At 33.5% G+C, this 14,054-nt stretch overlaps 2 protein-coding genes across 2 annotated transcripts; one reads left to right on the top strand and one right to left on the bottom strand.

Moving 5' to 3' along the window:
• Nucleotides 8,064–9,653, top strand: LOC104720120. The gene is made up of 4 exons (XM_010438081.1): nucleotides 8,064–8,247; nucleotides 8,345–8,436; nucleotides 8,513–9,259; nucleotides 9,357–9,653. The coding sequence occupies exons 1-4, from the start codon at nucleotides 8,064–8,066 to the stop codon at nucleotides 9,651–9,653; spliced, it is 1,320 nt and encodes a 439-aa protein (XP_010436383.1).
• LOC104717723 (MADS-box protein AGL71-like) lies at nucleotides 10,127–13,736 on the bottom strand. The gene is made up of 6 exons (XM_010435341.1): nucleotides 12,959–13,736; nucleotides 11,592–11,738; nucleotides 11,416–11,515; nucleotides 11,139–11,180; nucleotides 10,999–11,049; nucleotides 10,127–10,418 (listed from the first exon to the last, which is right to left on the bottom strand). Exons 1-6 carry the CDS (start codon nucleotides 13,138–13,140, stop codon nucleotides 10,287–10,289), a joined length of 654 nt encoding a protein of 217 aa, XP_010433643.1. The 5' UTR covers nucleotides 13,141–13,736; the 3' UTR covers nucleotides 10,127–10,286.

Genomic DNA, 14,054 nt, shown 5'->3' with positions numbered 1-14,054 from the left:
CTTACAGGCCTCAGAGATAAGTGTGGAAGCTTGTAAAGAGGAAGAGGCAGAAGCAGATGAGTGAAGGTTTTGGAGATCGATGAGGGGAACATCAAGATCAGGAGCGTCGATGGAAGGTTTCTCGTCGTCTGGCCATATGAATTGGTTTGGGATATTGGTTTGGAGGTTATGCATCGAAGGGTTGAAGATCAATGGCGTTTGAATGTTTCCAAAGCCTAGTTTAGGTTTGTCTTCTTCCTCTAGAGATGTTGTTACGCAACTTACGGCCATTTTCTGAGATTTCTTCAAACTTGTTTGTTTTGTCGATGGAGAAATAGTAAGTGAGTAGTAGTAGTATTGCGAGGAGATACGGGAACCATAAGGGTCATTTCAATCTTTATATAAGCAAGCATTTAAGTCTATTGTATAGTGTTTGTCCACTTTTTTTTTTTTTTGTTTGTTTTGTAATATATAAAGTACTTTGTTGCCATGTGACTGAACTAAATTGCATAAGATGGATCTATTAACTATTGTTAGATTATTCATTGTAATGCAGTTAAAATCGCTAAACAAGTGGTGGAAAGACTTTAAAAAAAAAATTAGAAAAGAAAAAACAAGTGGTGGGATATATCTTAAATTTAATTAATGAGATATAATTAGCAGATTAATAATTAAGATCTCTATATTTTATCGTTGCTTTTCCCTTTATAACTGTTTTACTTATGACTTATAGATATTATTAAATTTAAATAAAAGCAGAATGGTGAAAAAATATTTATTTAAAAAAAAACAAATTAATATCTTTTCTTTATTTGTTTGTTGTGTGGGGGACATGGACAATTACCATTAATAATGAATAGGTTACTACTACTACTCATAGGTCGAGGTCTTAAGGTGTTTGATACTATTATTTGAATGTACTCCCTTCTGTTTTCTCCATACACGATATACCCTTTTATGGCTGTTAAAATACCATAATAGTAATATATAGTAGTATTACTTTTGTTTTTTTGTTTTTTTGTTTTTTTACAGCAATACATACTAATACTCTTACTTTTCATGAAAAGTTCATTTAGAGTACGTAGTATTTGCGTATTACAAATTTCAGTGATCTTTCTTAAGTGGTCGTGGTGTGGCTAGGTGGTCAAAAAAAATTCAGACCACTGAGTCTTATTACCGCTAAGCCAAATAAGACGATAAAAAATCGGGGGTACAGACAAATCCAAGATTGTCTAAATCTGTTCATCGGGAATTGTAGTAGCATAAAACAACAAATAAGATATTACTTATAGTATTTTTTTTTTTCTAAAACAAAAAACTGTGGATCCTTTTGGTGGGGGTCTGTTTTTATAGTTAGCAGGACAAAAGAGCTTCCCAAGGTTCTTTGGATGTATATGGGGAAGTGTTGGTTCCACATTGTTGTTGTTCTGTTTTTTTGCCTCTGCTCTCTCGAGTTTGCTTTCTTGTCCTTTTCTTCCAATTATTTTCTTTCTTTTATTATATTTCTCTCTATACTATGAATTTCCCTTAATTTGAACCTAATTAATAAAATTTTAAATCATTTAGTATGACAGATATAATGTATGTTTTACATTTTAGTTTTATCTATTCTTAATTTTGTTAAGTAATGGAATTCTTTGTTTTATATATTTGCTAAAACTTGGTTCCAATTGTTGCTAATCCTTTTTATTCAATCAAACACACACACACACACACATATATATCATGTTTTGCATTTGAATATAAATTCCACATAAACGAAGTAATTCTTTAGATAATTTGGCTGGACAACGAGATAATTCTATAAAACTAGGTTGAGGTAAGGTTCATTCCCCTTTAGTACAAAACTAGATAATTCTATAATAGAACTCGACTTATACATAAAAAAAAAAGATGTTATAGAATCTCTTTAAAAAAAAAACAAAAAAAAAAAGACTGAATCTTTTGAACTATCGGATTGGTTGGACCACTCATATCTTAAGTTAGGTGTGTGTATTTCAGTTTTACTTTCAGGTTGTGATTGTGGTTCGATTCAGTTCGGTTGGTTTGGTTTATTAAAGGGAAGTATAACTTATTAACTGATTGGTTGTAGACTTGTAAATTATGTACTGTAGATTTTGGTCCATATATTTATTTTATTTGTTGTATCTTTAATAATTTTTGGTATGAGAGAAAAAAAAACTACAGCCTCTTAGACCCAAAGTGATTGTTTTAGTTAAAACCAAAACATGATTAAAAAAAAAGTAAGGCAGTAAAACTGTAAATCAAATGGAATCTACACTCCAACCAATTATCCTTATTCTAATAAAAATCATTCCGGTTAAATTCACATTCAATTAGATTCAGTTATAATTAAGTTCAGTTTTGTTAGGCTTTGGTCTGGTTGTGTCACTACAATTTTTACATATGTTAAAATTTGGTGGAATCAAACAATGATAGCGTATATGTTACATTTATTTACCAAGTAACTTCAGCACTTTAAACAATCTTATCATCACATGGACAAGTTTTTGGAAGCTAGTGATTGAAGACAGTGCAGATACAGCCAAAGAGAGACAAGCAAAACTAGGTTGAGATAAGCAAGATCATGCTTTACAATTACAAGAAACCTAATTGAACTTTGAGTTTTGATCGGCTATGGCTATGCGACGGATCCTTAGGTTCGCAAGAGAATAAAATGATCAGTTAGAGAAGAAACAAGAGTATGGTCTGCTCGTGGTGCTAATGCTAGGGTCCATTCCCGTTTCTATAAGAGACTTAATTTTTGAAAAAGAAAAGTTTTAGTATTGATGGAAAATCGGAAATAAGGTTCATAACTTTTAAAACCCTATTTAAAACAATTTTTTTCCTTTTGCATAGAGCCTCTAGCTAAATAAATTGAGCTAATTAGGGGACAAAGAAATACTATATAACAACTAAGTAGGGATGTCATAAATTAAGAAGGTGGGGGCCGACCAAGTGTGTTCTTCTCGCTTAAATGTGCTCAAGTTCTATCTCTTTCTTAATTACTATAAGAGAGTGAGATATTGAAGGACCCAACAATGCTGGACCTATGAAGGACAACTATTAGACATGAGGTTTTGTCGCAAAGAGTAGCTCCAATCAAAATCCTTTTATTGATCCACTATAACCAGTTCATGCTTTTTATGTCCTGTCTCTGGCATTATTATATGGATCGGGAAAGAGAGATTGATATATTACCTAATTACACTAGAAACTGGGGGGCACAGATGATCTAAAATAGATCTGTTTTCTTTCTCTTGATTTTCTAAGAAAATGACATTACTCCACCCCCAATTAATTTAATGACGCTGAAAGCATGTTATCACTGTTTAAGATATAATAATGTTATGTTGTAGGTTTATGCCATAAATAGAAATAAAAAAAATCTAAAAGGAAACTATAGAGCATGAAAAGAGTCTTCAGTTACGAAGATCATGTAATATATACCAGAAAATCTTAAGCAGACTCATTTATACCAAACAATCTCCTACTTGTTAGCAATACAAGCTTAAAAGCAGAACATTTGCTTTATCCCTCAACAGGTGCAAACGGTGTCGTTGGGAACAAAGGTAAGTTGGGCTTTGCTAAAGCACGGTTAAAGCAGTCAATAAGCGGCTAAGTGACAAGGAAAATATCAAGCTATCAAACAGATAGGGTTTAAGCCGATTGTATAAATAAGGCAAATCTATCATTGTAAACGATAAGCAAGAATAATCATACAAAGCTTCAACATTTTACTTTTGGTTTCACTACTTACTTATTTAAAATGAAAGCCCTGTACTAAAAACTTGTTTTCTTGCCAGTTAAAACATTTCCAACTGAGAGGGAGCCAATGAAAAGGAACATTGTTTATAAAAGTAACACTAGGAATCCGCTTGAATATTTACGCTACGAGAAACAAGAGAAAATAAAAAGGACTCGAACTCATCCGTATCACTCGCAATATCATCTAGGTAGAGTGAGAAAGACGGCCACTCGAAAACATAAATATCTTTTAACAAATGGACTACTACATGTCGAAAATAATTTCTCTTATAAACAGTATTGTAAACTGAAAATAATGACACTCTAGATGCTAAAAGTTTATGCATTTGAAAACAGAGGGAGCAACACATGTGCAGTTCCTCAACTCAATCATGCAACTTTTTAAACTGTTACTTGAAAATAAATGACAAGATAGAAATCAATCTTTCGTTGTTTTTTCTCGAATACAATCAAGGATTTCACAGTACATAACATTGTCACAATTAATGCATTATGGCTTAATAGAGATATGTAGGATATAAGGTGTGTGTATAAAATTATCTGATTTGATTTATGTGACAAGCTAAGAACATACGAGAACGAGATACGAAAGTTGTAAAGAGAAGAAAACAAAATTATGATGATGATTTATGGGAAAATTGCAAAAATAGTTCTTTCATGTAATTAAAACATAACATATTTCCACTTCAAGTAAGAATCAAAAATAAAAATAATAAGAGCAATACTTAAATAAGAACCTCTTCATTCACTCCATTATAAAATAAGGAAATAAAATCTGTATACAATATTATTTAAAATTAGAAACTTAAACTGCTCTTTTATAAATCAAAAACGATATATAATTTTGTTCTAATTGTAAAATATAAACTCTAACCATCTCATTTGTAAACTCAAACCAACATATAATCTTTTTCTAATTGTAAAATCTAAACCCTAACCATCTCACTAATAAACCCAAACCAACATATAATTTCGTTATAATTGTTAAATCTAAACCCTAACAATCTCATTTGTAAATCCAAACCGACATATAATTTTGTTCTAATTGTAAAATCTAAACCTAACCACCTCATTTGTAAACTCAAACCGACATATACTTTCGTTTTAATTATAAAATCTAAACCCTAATTCTCATTTATAAATCCAAACCGATATATAATCTCGTTTAATTGTAAAATCTAAACCAAATCAATATTTAACTTTCTTTATATAAAAGTATACATAATTTGTTTCCTTATTTTGTTATACTTTTTAATTTAATTTTGATTTATTTTTTAAATAAAATATTAGATAGAACATTCTGATTGGTTGAGAGGGGAGGAGGTGAACCCTAGGGGTGAATCTAAGTATTTTTCAAATACTTATTTTTGTATTTTTAGCGAGAAAAATGATTATTTACGGAAATTTTGTTTTAGAATGACATTGCCTCCAAAATTTATATTGTGTTCTTTGATAACAAAATGCGCAAGCATCTACAAAATATTCTTGAAGATCAGATGAAACTTTGCCTCTTTGTTGGTCGGAAACTCTCAAGTCCAAATTCGTTAACTCCCATGTAAAAAAGAATAGTTCATGCGGGATATCATAAAGTCACTTAGTGAGATGGTTTTTGTGATGAACTTGATTGAACTATATATTCTCTATGGTAATTAGGACTTGGTTTTATTATTTTTATTTTTGTTTAAGGAAAATACATAATTATACGACGAGTATAATTGTTTCTATATATTTTTTTTGGGTTTTTATTACGATTTAAACGATGTTAACTTTTAGAGATTTTTGAAATGTTGTTTGTTTCATTTTTAAAAATATGTTAGGACGTTTGTAATCCCACACCACAAAATTTGTCAATTTTTTTTTCTAATTATAGGCTGAGTTTTTCATACAGTTTCCTATTGTGTAAGGTTGAAAGGTGTGTGGGCGAGTAAGTGGGCACAGGCGCACAGCACTAAGTCTTGAACGATATAATTAAACAAGTGCTTAAAAAAGTTAATAGGAGCTTGAAATGGGATTTCTAGGTTGTCTCTTCTTTTTCACTTTCTAGATTCGCGGAAGAAAAAGACAATGGAAACGAAATGTGTGTAGGGTTATAATGGATGTCTTACTTGTACCATATGGAGTGGTCTCTAGAATGCTATTGGGAGATGGTTTCTATCATGGAAACTGGTCAGTCAAAAGATCCAACGAAAGCTCGTCCGTACATGATATATGCACTTAATATTCACTTGGTCTCGTACGAGGAAATTAAAAATACACCAACCAATATAGTAAAAAGGACAAGCTAATAGAGACAAGTTAAAGTTTTGTGGTGGCCTCCAACAACAAGCAGTAGAAAACGATAAGGTATACTGTGTTGTACAATAGCAAAGGATTTACGTATATAAGAGAAAAAGTGTGTGTGACCCTATGCATGATTGCAACAACCATTCGTTTCTTGGCAGTTGGCTTAGTTCAGCTTCTCTATCTACCATTTTAGTCTCTACATGGACTAGTTTCATGTGAAGTCCTAAATTGGTTGGATCTTTGGGTTCAGATAGCTCATTAGCACAAAGTAGTAATAATACTTAGTTCAATAGATCTAGAAAAGAATCACAAGTCCACCAAGTAGTCCAAACGAAACGATTTAGGTCGCAGTAGGTATCAAACTCTAAGGGCAGAGCCGCAGAGGAGTGCATTTATCCTTCCCATATATCTTGGCCTAACTACTACTGTACCACCTCGCTTGGTTGCATTAACTTTTGATTCTCCTCCTTGGAGAGACTATTTATCGTTCGGTAATTTTCTGATTGGAAAAGAAAGAAGAAAAAATGTTAGTTCCTTGAAACATATTTAAATGATTTTGTAAAGATATGAATAGAATTGGCCCTTGTCATTCAAAGCGTATAGAGAAATACTCCGACGAATGAGAAGATAAAAGATTCTTATAGTACCGACGACGGGACGAGACGTTATGATGCTTAGTAAGTTAGGACCCTCCTCTGTTAAAACCACTCAAACAACAATTATTTCTTTAAACTGTTTGCGTCAGCTTGGCCACAAGCGATAATGTTGGAACTTGAAAGAGTAAATAATGTCCTTTTTCCTCAAAAAATTTCCAGTGCTTTATAAACTTCATATATAGTTAGTTTACACGAAACCGACTAAAAGGTGTAAATCAAGTAAAAGTAAATGTGGACAAATCTCTGATTTTATAAGAAACATAACACTACACCAAACGAGTTCACAAATTGTAGGGGGGAACCGTTCAGTTTATCTGGTTTAGGAAAGCTTTGCATTATCGGCTTGTCTAGCAATCAGCATAATAAAGGATGTTGTTTTCCCTAAAACAGAGTTAGCACATACGTCTCTTTGAGGCTTTGAGCTATGGGGGTCCTTATTCAGTTCCTTATGGGCTTCTGAGTTTGCTAAGCCCACCAAATCACAGCAACCCGCAACCCACAATCCATTAAACCTCCAGACCATTATTCATTTTTTCTGCTAGACGTATTCTCTCTTTGGCCACAATAAAATTCATAATATTGGCGACAGATGTGAATTAGTCTGAGATCGAATATGAGATTCCTCCATCATTACAAAAAAATGTCTAAAAATGCATGTATTGCATGTAAGATACGTAAATAGAAAATGCTAACCCAATTGAACTAAAAAATTGGTTGAAATTTGAAACTGAGCAAATAATAGTGTGACAAGACAAGTCCTAGTAAATAAATGCAATGACATGCATTAAACATGTGGCCAAGCTGGATCTATGAAACAAAGGTTACGTATTCACGAATTATAAGAATATTCTTCTAGGTAATTTGTAATCCCCAAGATAGAAATCTAGACAACCTTAAGTTCTCTTAGATTAATTTGTAAAGTTCAAAAACTTGAAAACCCCCAAAGTAGAAGTGTGCATGGTTGGAATCATACTGTAATACTCAAGCTGTCTGTTCTCAAAGAGTTTGCGTGGCTAAATATCATCATCTCACTTTGCATTAATTAATTTACGAGTACAGTTTATTATACTTTTAAATTATTACTGTCACGTTTTAAATTATCTCTGTCACCACCCTCTGCTCGAATACCAATGCAATATGGAAATAATGTTGCAGGATTGTTTCTGATAGCTCTCTCGGGTCAGGAACCAAATACATAATAAGAAGTTACAAATTTTGGATTTTTACTAGTGTCTACAAACTTAAAAAAGATCTTGTTCTCTACAACCTCTTTTTTCTTCTTTTGTCAGGATTGTTTTCACCTCCCACTTGCCATTTATACGTTAGAGGTTATCAAAAGAAAGACAAAAAGAGAAGCCTAACTTGTCTTAAACAGAAATGGGAAAAGAATGGCACAAGGGAGGAAGATCCATTTGTTCCTCTAAAAGCAAGGAAAAATCCAATGAAGCTAGTGGCTGCATCACTGCTCTTTACCACTTTTTTCATTCCCACCATTTTTACTTTTCTTCACGTCATCATAACCACCAGCCTAGTATTGATTCTCCCTCCAGAAATCCAAAAGGTACGTTCTTTCTCGCTCTCTAGTTAAAGGACTTAATTAGGAGTTTTTGCAAGACAGTGAGTAACAGAGAAGAATGTTCTGTTACTGAAACCTGCAGGATCGGTGGCCCCACGAAACAGCTTGGACTTAACAGAGGAGTCTCCATTATCAACAAACTATAAGCTGGAAAAAGAAATCTTGAACATTCATGTAAGTCAACATTGGTGGGTTCATATTACATGTGAAGTGAATTGATTGATGGAACCATGTGAGAATTCAAATGCAGGTGGGCGGGAAGAAGTCAACACTTGGAGCACTTCTCATTGACAGATCCTCTAGTAACTGCAACTCACTTCGCACACAAGGTCCAAACATGGTGGCTAGACTCATGGGTCTTGATCTTCTTCCGGACAACTTCGACCTTAATAGATCACCAAGGGTTGGAGTAAGAGGACATAGATTCTCCGGGAATGGCTCAGGGACAAGATCATTACCTGTGAGCCCTAGGATCTCCTCTGATTCTGACCATCGTCGCCTCTCTCTTCAGCTAAACAGAGAGAATACTAAGCATGATGAAGAGTTTGCGCGTAAGAGGTTGAAAGAGTTGAAACAAGATGAGGGAAGTCCAAGTCCCAGACGTAGTAGGAAGCAGAGGAAAGAGAGTGTACCCACCACAAGAAAATTTGGTATGGATATAACAAACTTGCTTGAGAACACAAGGGCAGGAGCAGCACAAAACAAGATTGAGCATAGCAGGTTTTCACAGAAAGAGAACACATTCGTGTTAAGAGAAGATCACAACTCTCGGAAACGACCAACAAAGGTGACCCTCAAGGAGAACTTGAAAGGAGTAAAAGAATCAAAAGTATCTCCTCATCCAACACCCAAAACTCGAAAAGCCTTCAAGACTGTATCAACACACGTAAAGACTGATCTTTTAGAGAAGAAGAGAATCTCAAAATCAAATGAAACTACGGTCAACATCTCCATAGCATCATCAGCTTTCTCTGTTACAGAACGTCCTCGGAAACAGGTACACTTTTCTATGTTTTAGTGACGTTGAGGAAATAACACAAACACTTGGTAGTAGGCATTATTACTCAGTGATTGACTATTAAAAGTATTTTCAGATGAAAAGAGCTGAAGAACCAGAGCGGAATGCAGATGCGAAGACATGCTCTGTTCAAATGTACAAGTACGAGAAGAAGCTCCATCAAGAACCGCCAAGATCCAATATTTACGGCTCTGCGACCTTAACCAACCCAGGAGGAACCGTTGCGGAGATGAAGAAACTTAAAGAGGAAGAGGAAAAGGTCGTCGTAGAGATTGAGAGGCATATCGTAGACGGCCTCGTGCATGAAACGGTTGAAACAATGTCGTTTCTATGTTTAAACGCAAACGCTATTAGATGTGTAGAACGCCGTTAGGACTTGGCGGCTATACTAAAACAGCGTCTGCGTTTTAACCCTAATGATGTGCGTTTTACGTCTCGTTAATTACTAATTGGTGTGATCAATACATAAATCGAATTTCTAAAATCTGTTATTCCAGAAATTAAGTGTTCTTCTCTCTCTATCATAAATTCATACAATAGATTAACGACCATGATTATAAAGCAAATTCAAGAGTTTATGGTCACTATATTTATCATGAAATACTTTAATTGAAGAAGCAAGTTACTATCATTTATGAAGGATTGGCTAATAAATTTTCACTGGGCATCTTTGAACTATTTAGTGGTCAAAACTATTAAATGTCTAGAGTTATCGTACATTCGTACGCAAATTTTCCCGTGTGGAGTTTAAAAATTACTTTAATGTTATAAAGTTTGACTATAACATTATTAATATTATGAAGAAGAAAAAAACACTCAAACATTTCACCAAGTTAAAGAAAAAAAAGAAAAAAACAACTCTTCAGAAGAAGAAAAATAAATAAAAAAAAGACATATAGTAGAGAACTCTTTATACACTACTTTATTTTTGAATTTACACATAGATAGAATAAATTAAAACATTCTGAAGTAGTAGTAATGTACATACTTGGGTAAATCATTGCACTCAGCTTTCAGGCAATCCAATGAACAAATCAGTTTTGACATCCGATATGTTCATGTTTCCACAACCACAAGAAGCTGCACTCTTCTCACTCTCTAGGCTTCTCGGCTGCATCCACAAGGGCTTTTCTTCAAACTGAAATGTAACAAATAAATTTTCTAAATTCCATGGAAGAATAAGAAGAAAAACTTAATACTTATATAGAGAAAGAAAAAAAACCAATCATGGACTTGTACATAAGAAACGAGATGTTAATTGATGTTTTTGTCCATGAAATGCAAAACCCTCCCAAGACATGTATTATCTTAATGTAGTAGTAACATAAAGAGACTATAGTACATGTTTATACTTGGACTTAGATCCAAAATATCCAACTATAAATACATTAATACGATTTATAATGGTTCATCATCAACATGAGAGTTACATCCATTTTTACGGATTTTACTATAGTTGAATTTAGAGTTCCTATGAACTTTGTTCTTTTATCCCTCTTTCTACCTCTTTGGCTTTCCTTAGCTCTTTATACTACTGAACGAATGTTATGTATAAGGGAGAGAAAATTCTAGAACAAATATATATGGGTCTAAAATACGTGGAATATCCTTAATAGACTATTTTAATGAAAATAGAGACTACACAACTCAACAATTTTAAACCTTTATGTTTGTGCATTAATCAATATATGCATGCCATAGGTTATATATGTGTATACCATTTGCTGCAGCCTACTTCTCTCGTTCAAGACGCGTTTCCCTCCTGCAATCTAATGGAGTAAAAATGAACAAATTTTACAAAGAGAAGTAGAAATTACATACCCTTCAAAGCTATTTAATTTAAAGTAATTGGTATTACCTCAGCTTTTAGTTTCTCGATCTTATCTTCATTTAACTTAGCCTGCCAAATCATGGAATCCGAATTCAGCAACTACATAAGGCACAGAAATAAACATTGAAGCTGGCTGGTTCGACAGGTACGATTTAAACCTTTCACAATAAGATAAACCTTTAGAAAACCCCTAGCTAGTAAAAGACCACTATTGTTCAACGCATCATTAAAACGTATATAAAGATTGTAATGAGAATCATGTTTTCTCTATCTCTATATTTATTAGTCCTCCATTTAATTGTACCTTTCTCGATCTGACAATAGTAAGGCTTTTCTCAATTTGGATGGTTAGCTCCTTGAGTTCCTCCACCGAACACGAGTCCAAATCTTGCCCCATCACCTTCCTTAAGATATTATCGGAGTGCATAAATATATATCAAGAATACATATGCAGTAGCTTTAGAAAGATCAGAAAAATACCCGCAGTGAAGTTGAAGATGTTCAATCTTGTGCATCATTACTGCCATTTCCTTCTTGAGCTCCTGCACATATTGCTCTTTTTGGAGTCTCTCTTCCCCAAAAGCCTCTCTCCTATATATCTCATATCGTTCCATTATCTTCTTCATGCTGAGTACATTTTCAAGAACATCTTCATTAATTATAAGTATATATATCATTTATTACAGCATATGTATTAATTTCAGAAAATGTGATCAACAATAATATTCACATATATGCAAATTTTGTGTATTGTAGACATAAATTAATTAGTCACGCTTTACCGATCTCATGACTAATATCATTTTAATAGAAATTGGAAAATTTCCAAGAAATGTTACGGATGAGGTACATCTTAAGGTTTTCTACATGTTTTTCGATCTTGTCTCAACGTGTATATATCTTTTAATTTGTCTGACAATGATGCTTATCAGCATGACCTAATGGGTTAGTACGTAAGAAATTATCTCAATAGCAAAAGATTTGATTACATACTATGCTAGGATACAAACGCCTTTTAACTAGTAGTAATTCATCTTGGTACGCTCGAAATTATTAATGAACCGACATTAAGCCACTTAAACGTAGATAACGAAACGAACGTTTGACATAAAGAAAGGGGAAGAAGATCATTAATTTACGTACTAGTCAACCGTACCAAGTGAGTCTAATATAGGGTTTCACATAATGAGCAATGGTGAGTTTGATATTATATGACGATTTAAGATCTTTGGATTACTTTGGATTTGGTCTAAGAAATTCATTTGCCTCTAAAACACATACACACTCAAGAGTCATGAAAACTAACTAGGGCTAAAGTTTTGACCCTGGCACAAAGCCACAAGATCTTGTCTCATACATCATGTAGTTTCCTTTACTTAAAAACTGTCCAATTGTACTCTTAAGGTATTAATTTTTATGGCATGGTCACTGAGATCTTTTCATAGTTATAATAACATGTCAAGTGGTTGCAGCATGAGTTCCAAGGCATACTAGGTTCAAAGTTCAAGAACACTTTTTGGGAAAACCCTAAATCACTTGCTCGTGCTTGAAGAAGAACTTAATTAACTTAACAGACACATTTTAGTCAATTAATTTGATTAGGTATTAATTCTTTAAATACAAAATCCGTGGTACTACAAAATAACTATATGGTCAAACAAATCAAAGCACTCAAATAGCATATTTTGGGGGAAAAAAAATTAGTGCTGCACATATAGGTATGTATATATACATATATATATATATATATGCAAGATTCAAACATTAGTATATATATATATATATAGGGAGCAGATTATAAATGAGTATATTGGATTAAAAGATTCAAAAATGATGTAGACGCTTACTCAGAGCTAGCGAAATCATATAATCTTCCGTTCTGAGAAAAGACAATGGCGGCGACTTGAGCATCGCACAAAACTGAAAGCTCATGAGCTTTCTTCAAGAGACCTTTCCTACGCTTGGAGAACGTGACTTGTCTGCTGGTCACGTTCTCGATTCTTTTGATTTCGATCTTTCCCCTCACCATCTTCCTGCCAAGATTAACTAATGAAACCCTAATTAAGCTGAGCCTTTTTTGGGAAAGGAAGATATAAGTTTCTTTTAGATAAAGATGAAAACGAACTCACTTTGGATCTAAACCCAAACCCCAGATTCTTAAAAACAAGATGGAGATCCAGAGAGTAGATCAGCTCTTACCCAAAAGTCAAGGTGATAAAACTTCCGCAGAAAAGTTTGGGAAATCTGAGAAAATAAAGATACCCCACAAAAACTCTTTTCCTAATTAATCTGTCAAGATTTGTTTCAAAGACTCCAATCAAAGAACACGAATCTGTCCAGACCAAAAGAATCCGACCAAGAAAATATATAATATATATACAAGGAATTGACAAGAAAAGAAAAGGAAGGAAAAAAGAGATGAAAATAGAGAGAACAATAAAATTAGTGGAAAGAGACAATGAATGAATGAGTCGCAAATCAACTAGATCCCTCGATGACTTTAGTCTCTCTTTCGTCTACCTTTCCTTCGTATGCAGTGGAGTGGAGACACAAAACCCTAAGTTTCATTAATTAGTCTTGAACTCTTGATTTCTCTCTCTGATTTTAATTAGTCGTCTAAGGAAGAAAAAAAAATCTTATGCAGTGAATGCTAATTAGATTATCCCACGTTGCCCGAAGCCCCCCAAAAAAAAAAGAATAAGTAAATCTTAAGCTTCTCTGATTAAGAAATGGCCATAGTATATTATTATTTTTTGACAAGACGAAGAAGTGGAGACACTAGAGGGAAAGAAAAAGTAAATTAATGTAAAGGGGAAAAACCAGAAAAATATGCCATTTAATTTTCTGGTTTTTTCCCTTAATGTAAATACTCTATTCTCAATTTCAATGTAAATACTAAATAATGTCCTACTTTATCCAGTTAGATGGGCCTGATGAATGTTT

This window comes from Camelina sativa, chromosome 10 (assembly GCF_000633955.1).
Source record: "Camelina sativa cultivar DH55 chromosome 10, Cs, whole genome shotgun sequence".
In the NCBI taxonomy this organism is placed as follows: Eukaryota; Viridiplantae; Streptophyta; class Magnoliopsida; order Brassicales; family Brassicaceae; genus Camelina; species Camelina sativa.
Note: the sequence above shows the minus strand (reverse complement) of the source record. Positions and strands in the feature narration are given on the sequence as shown.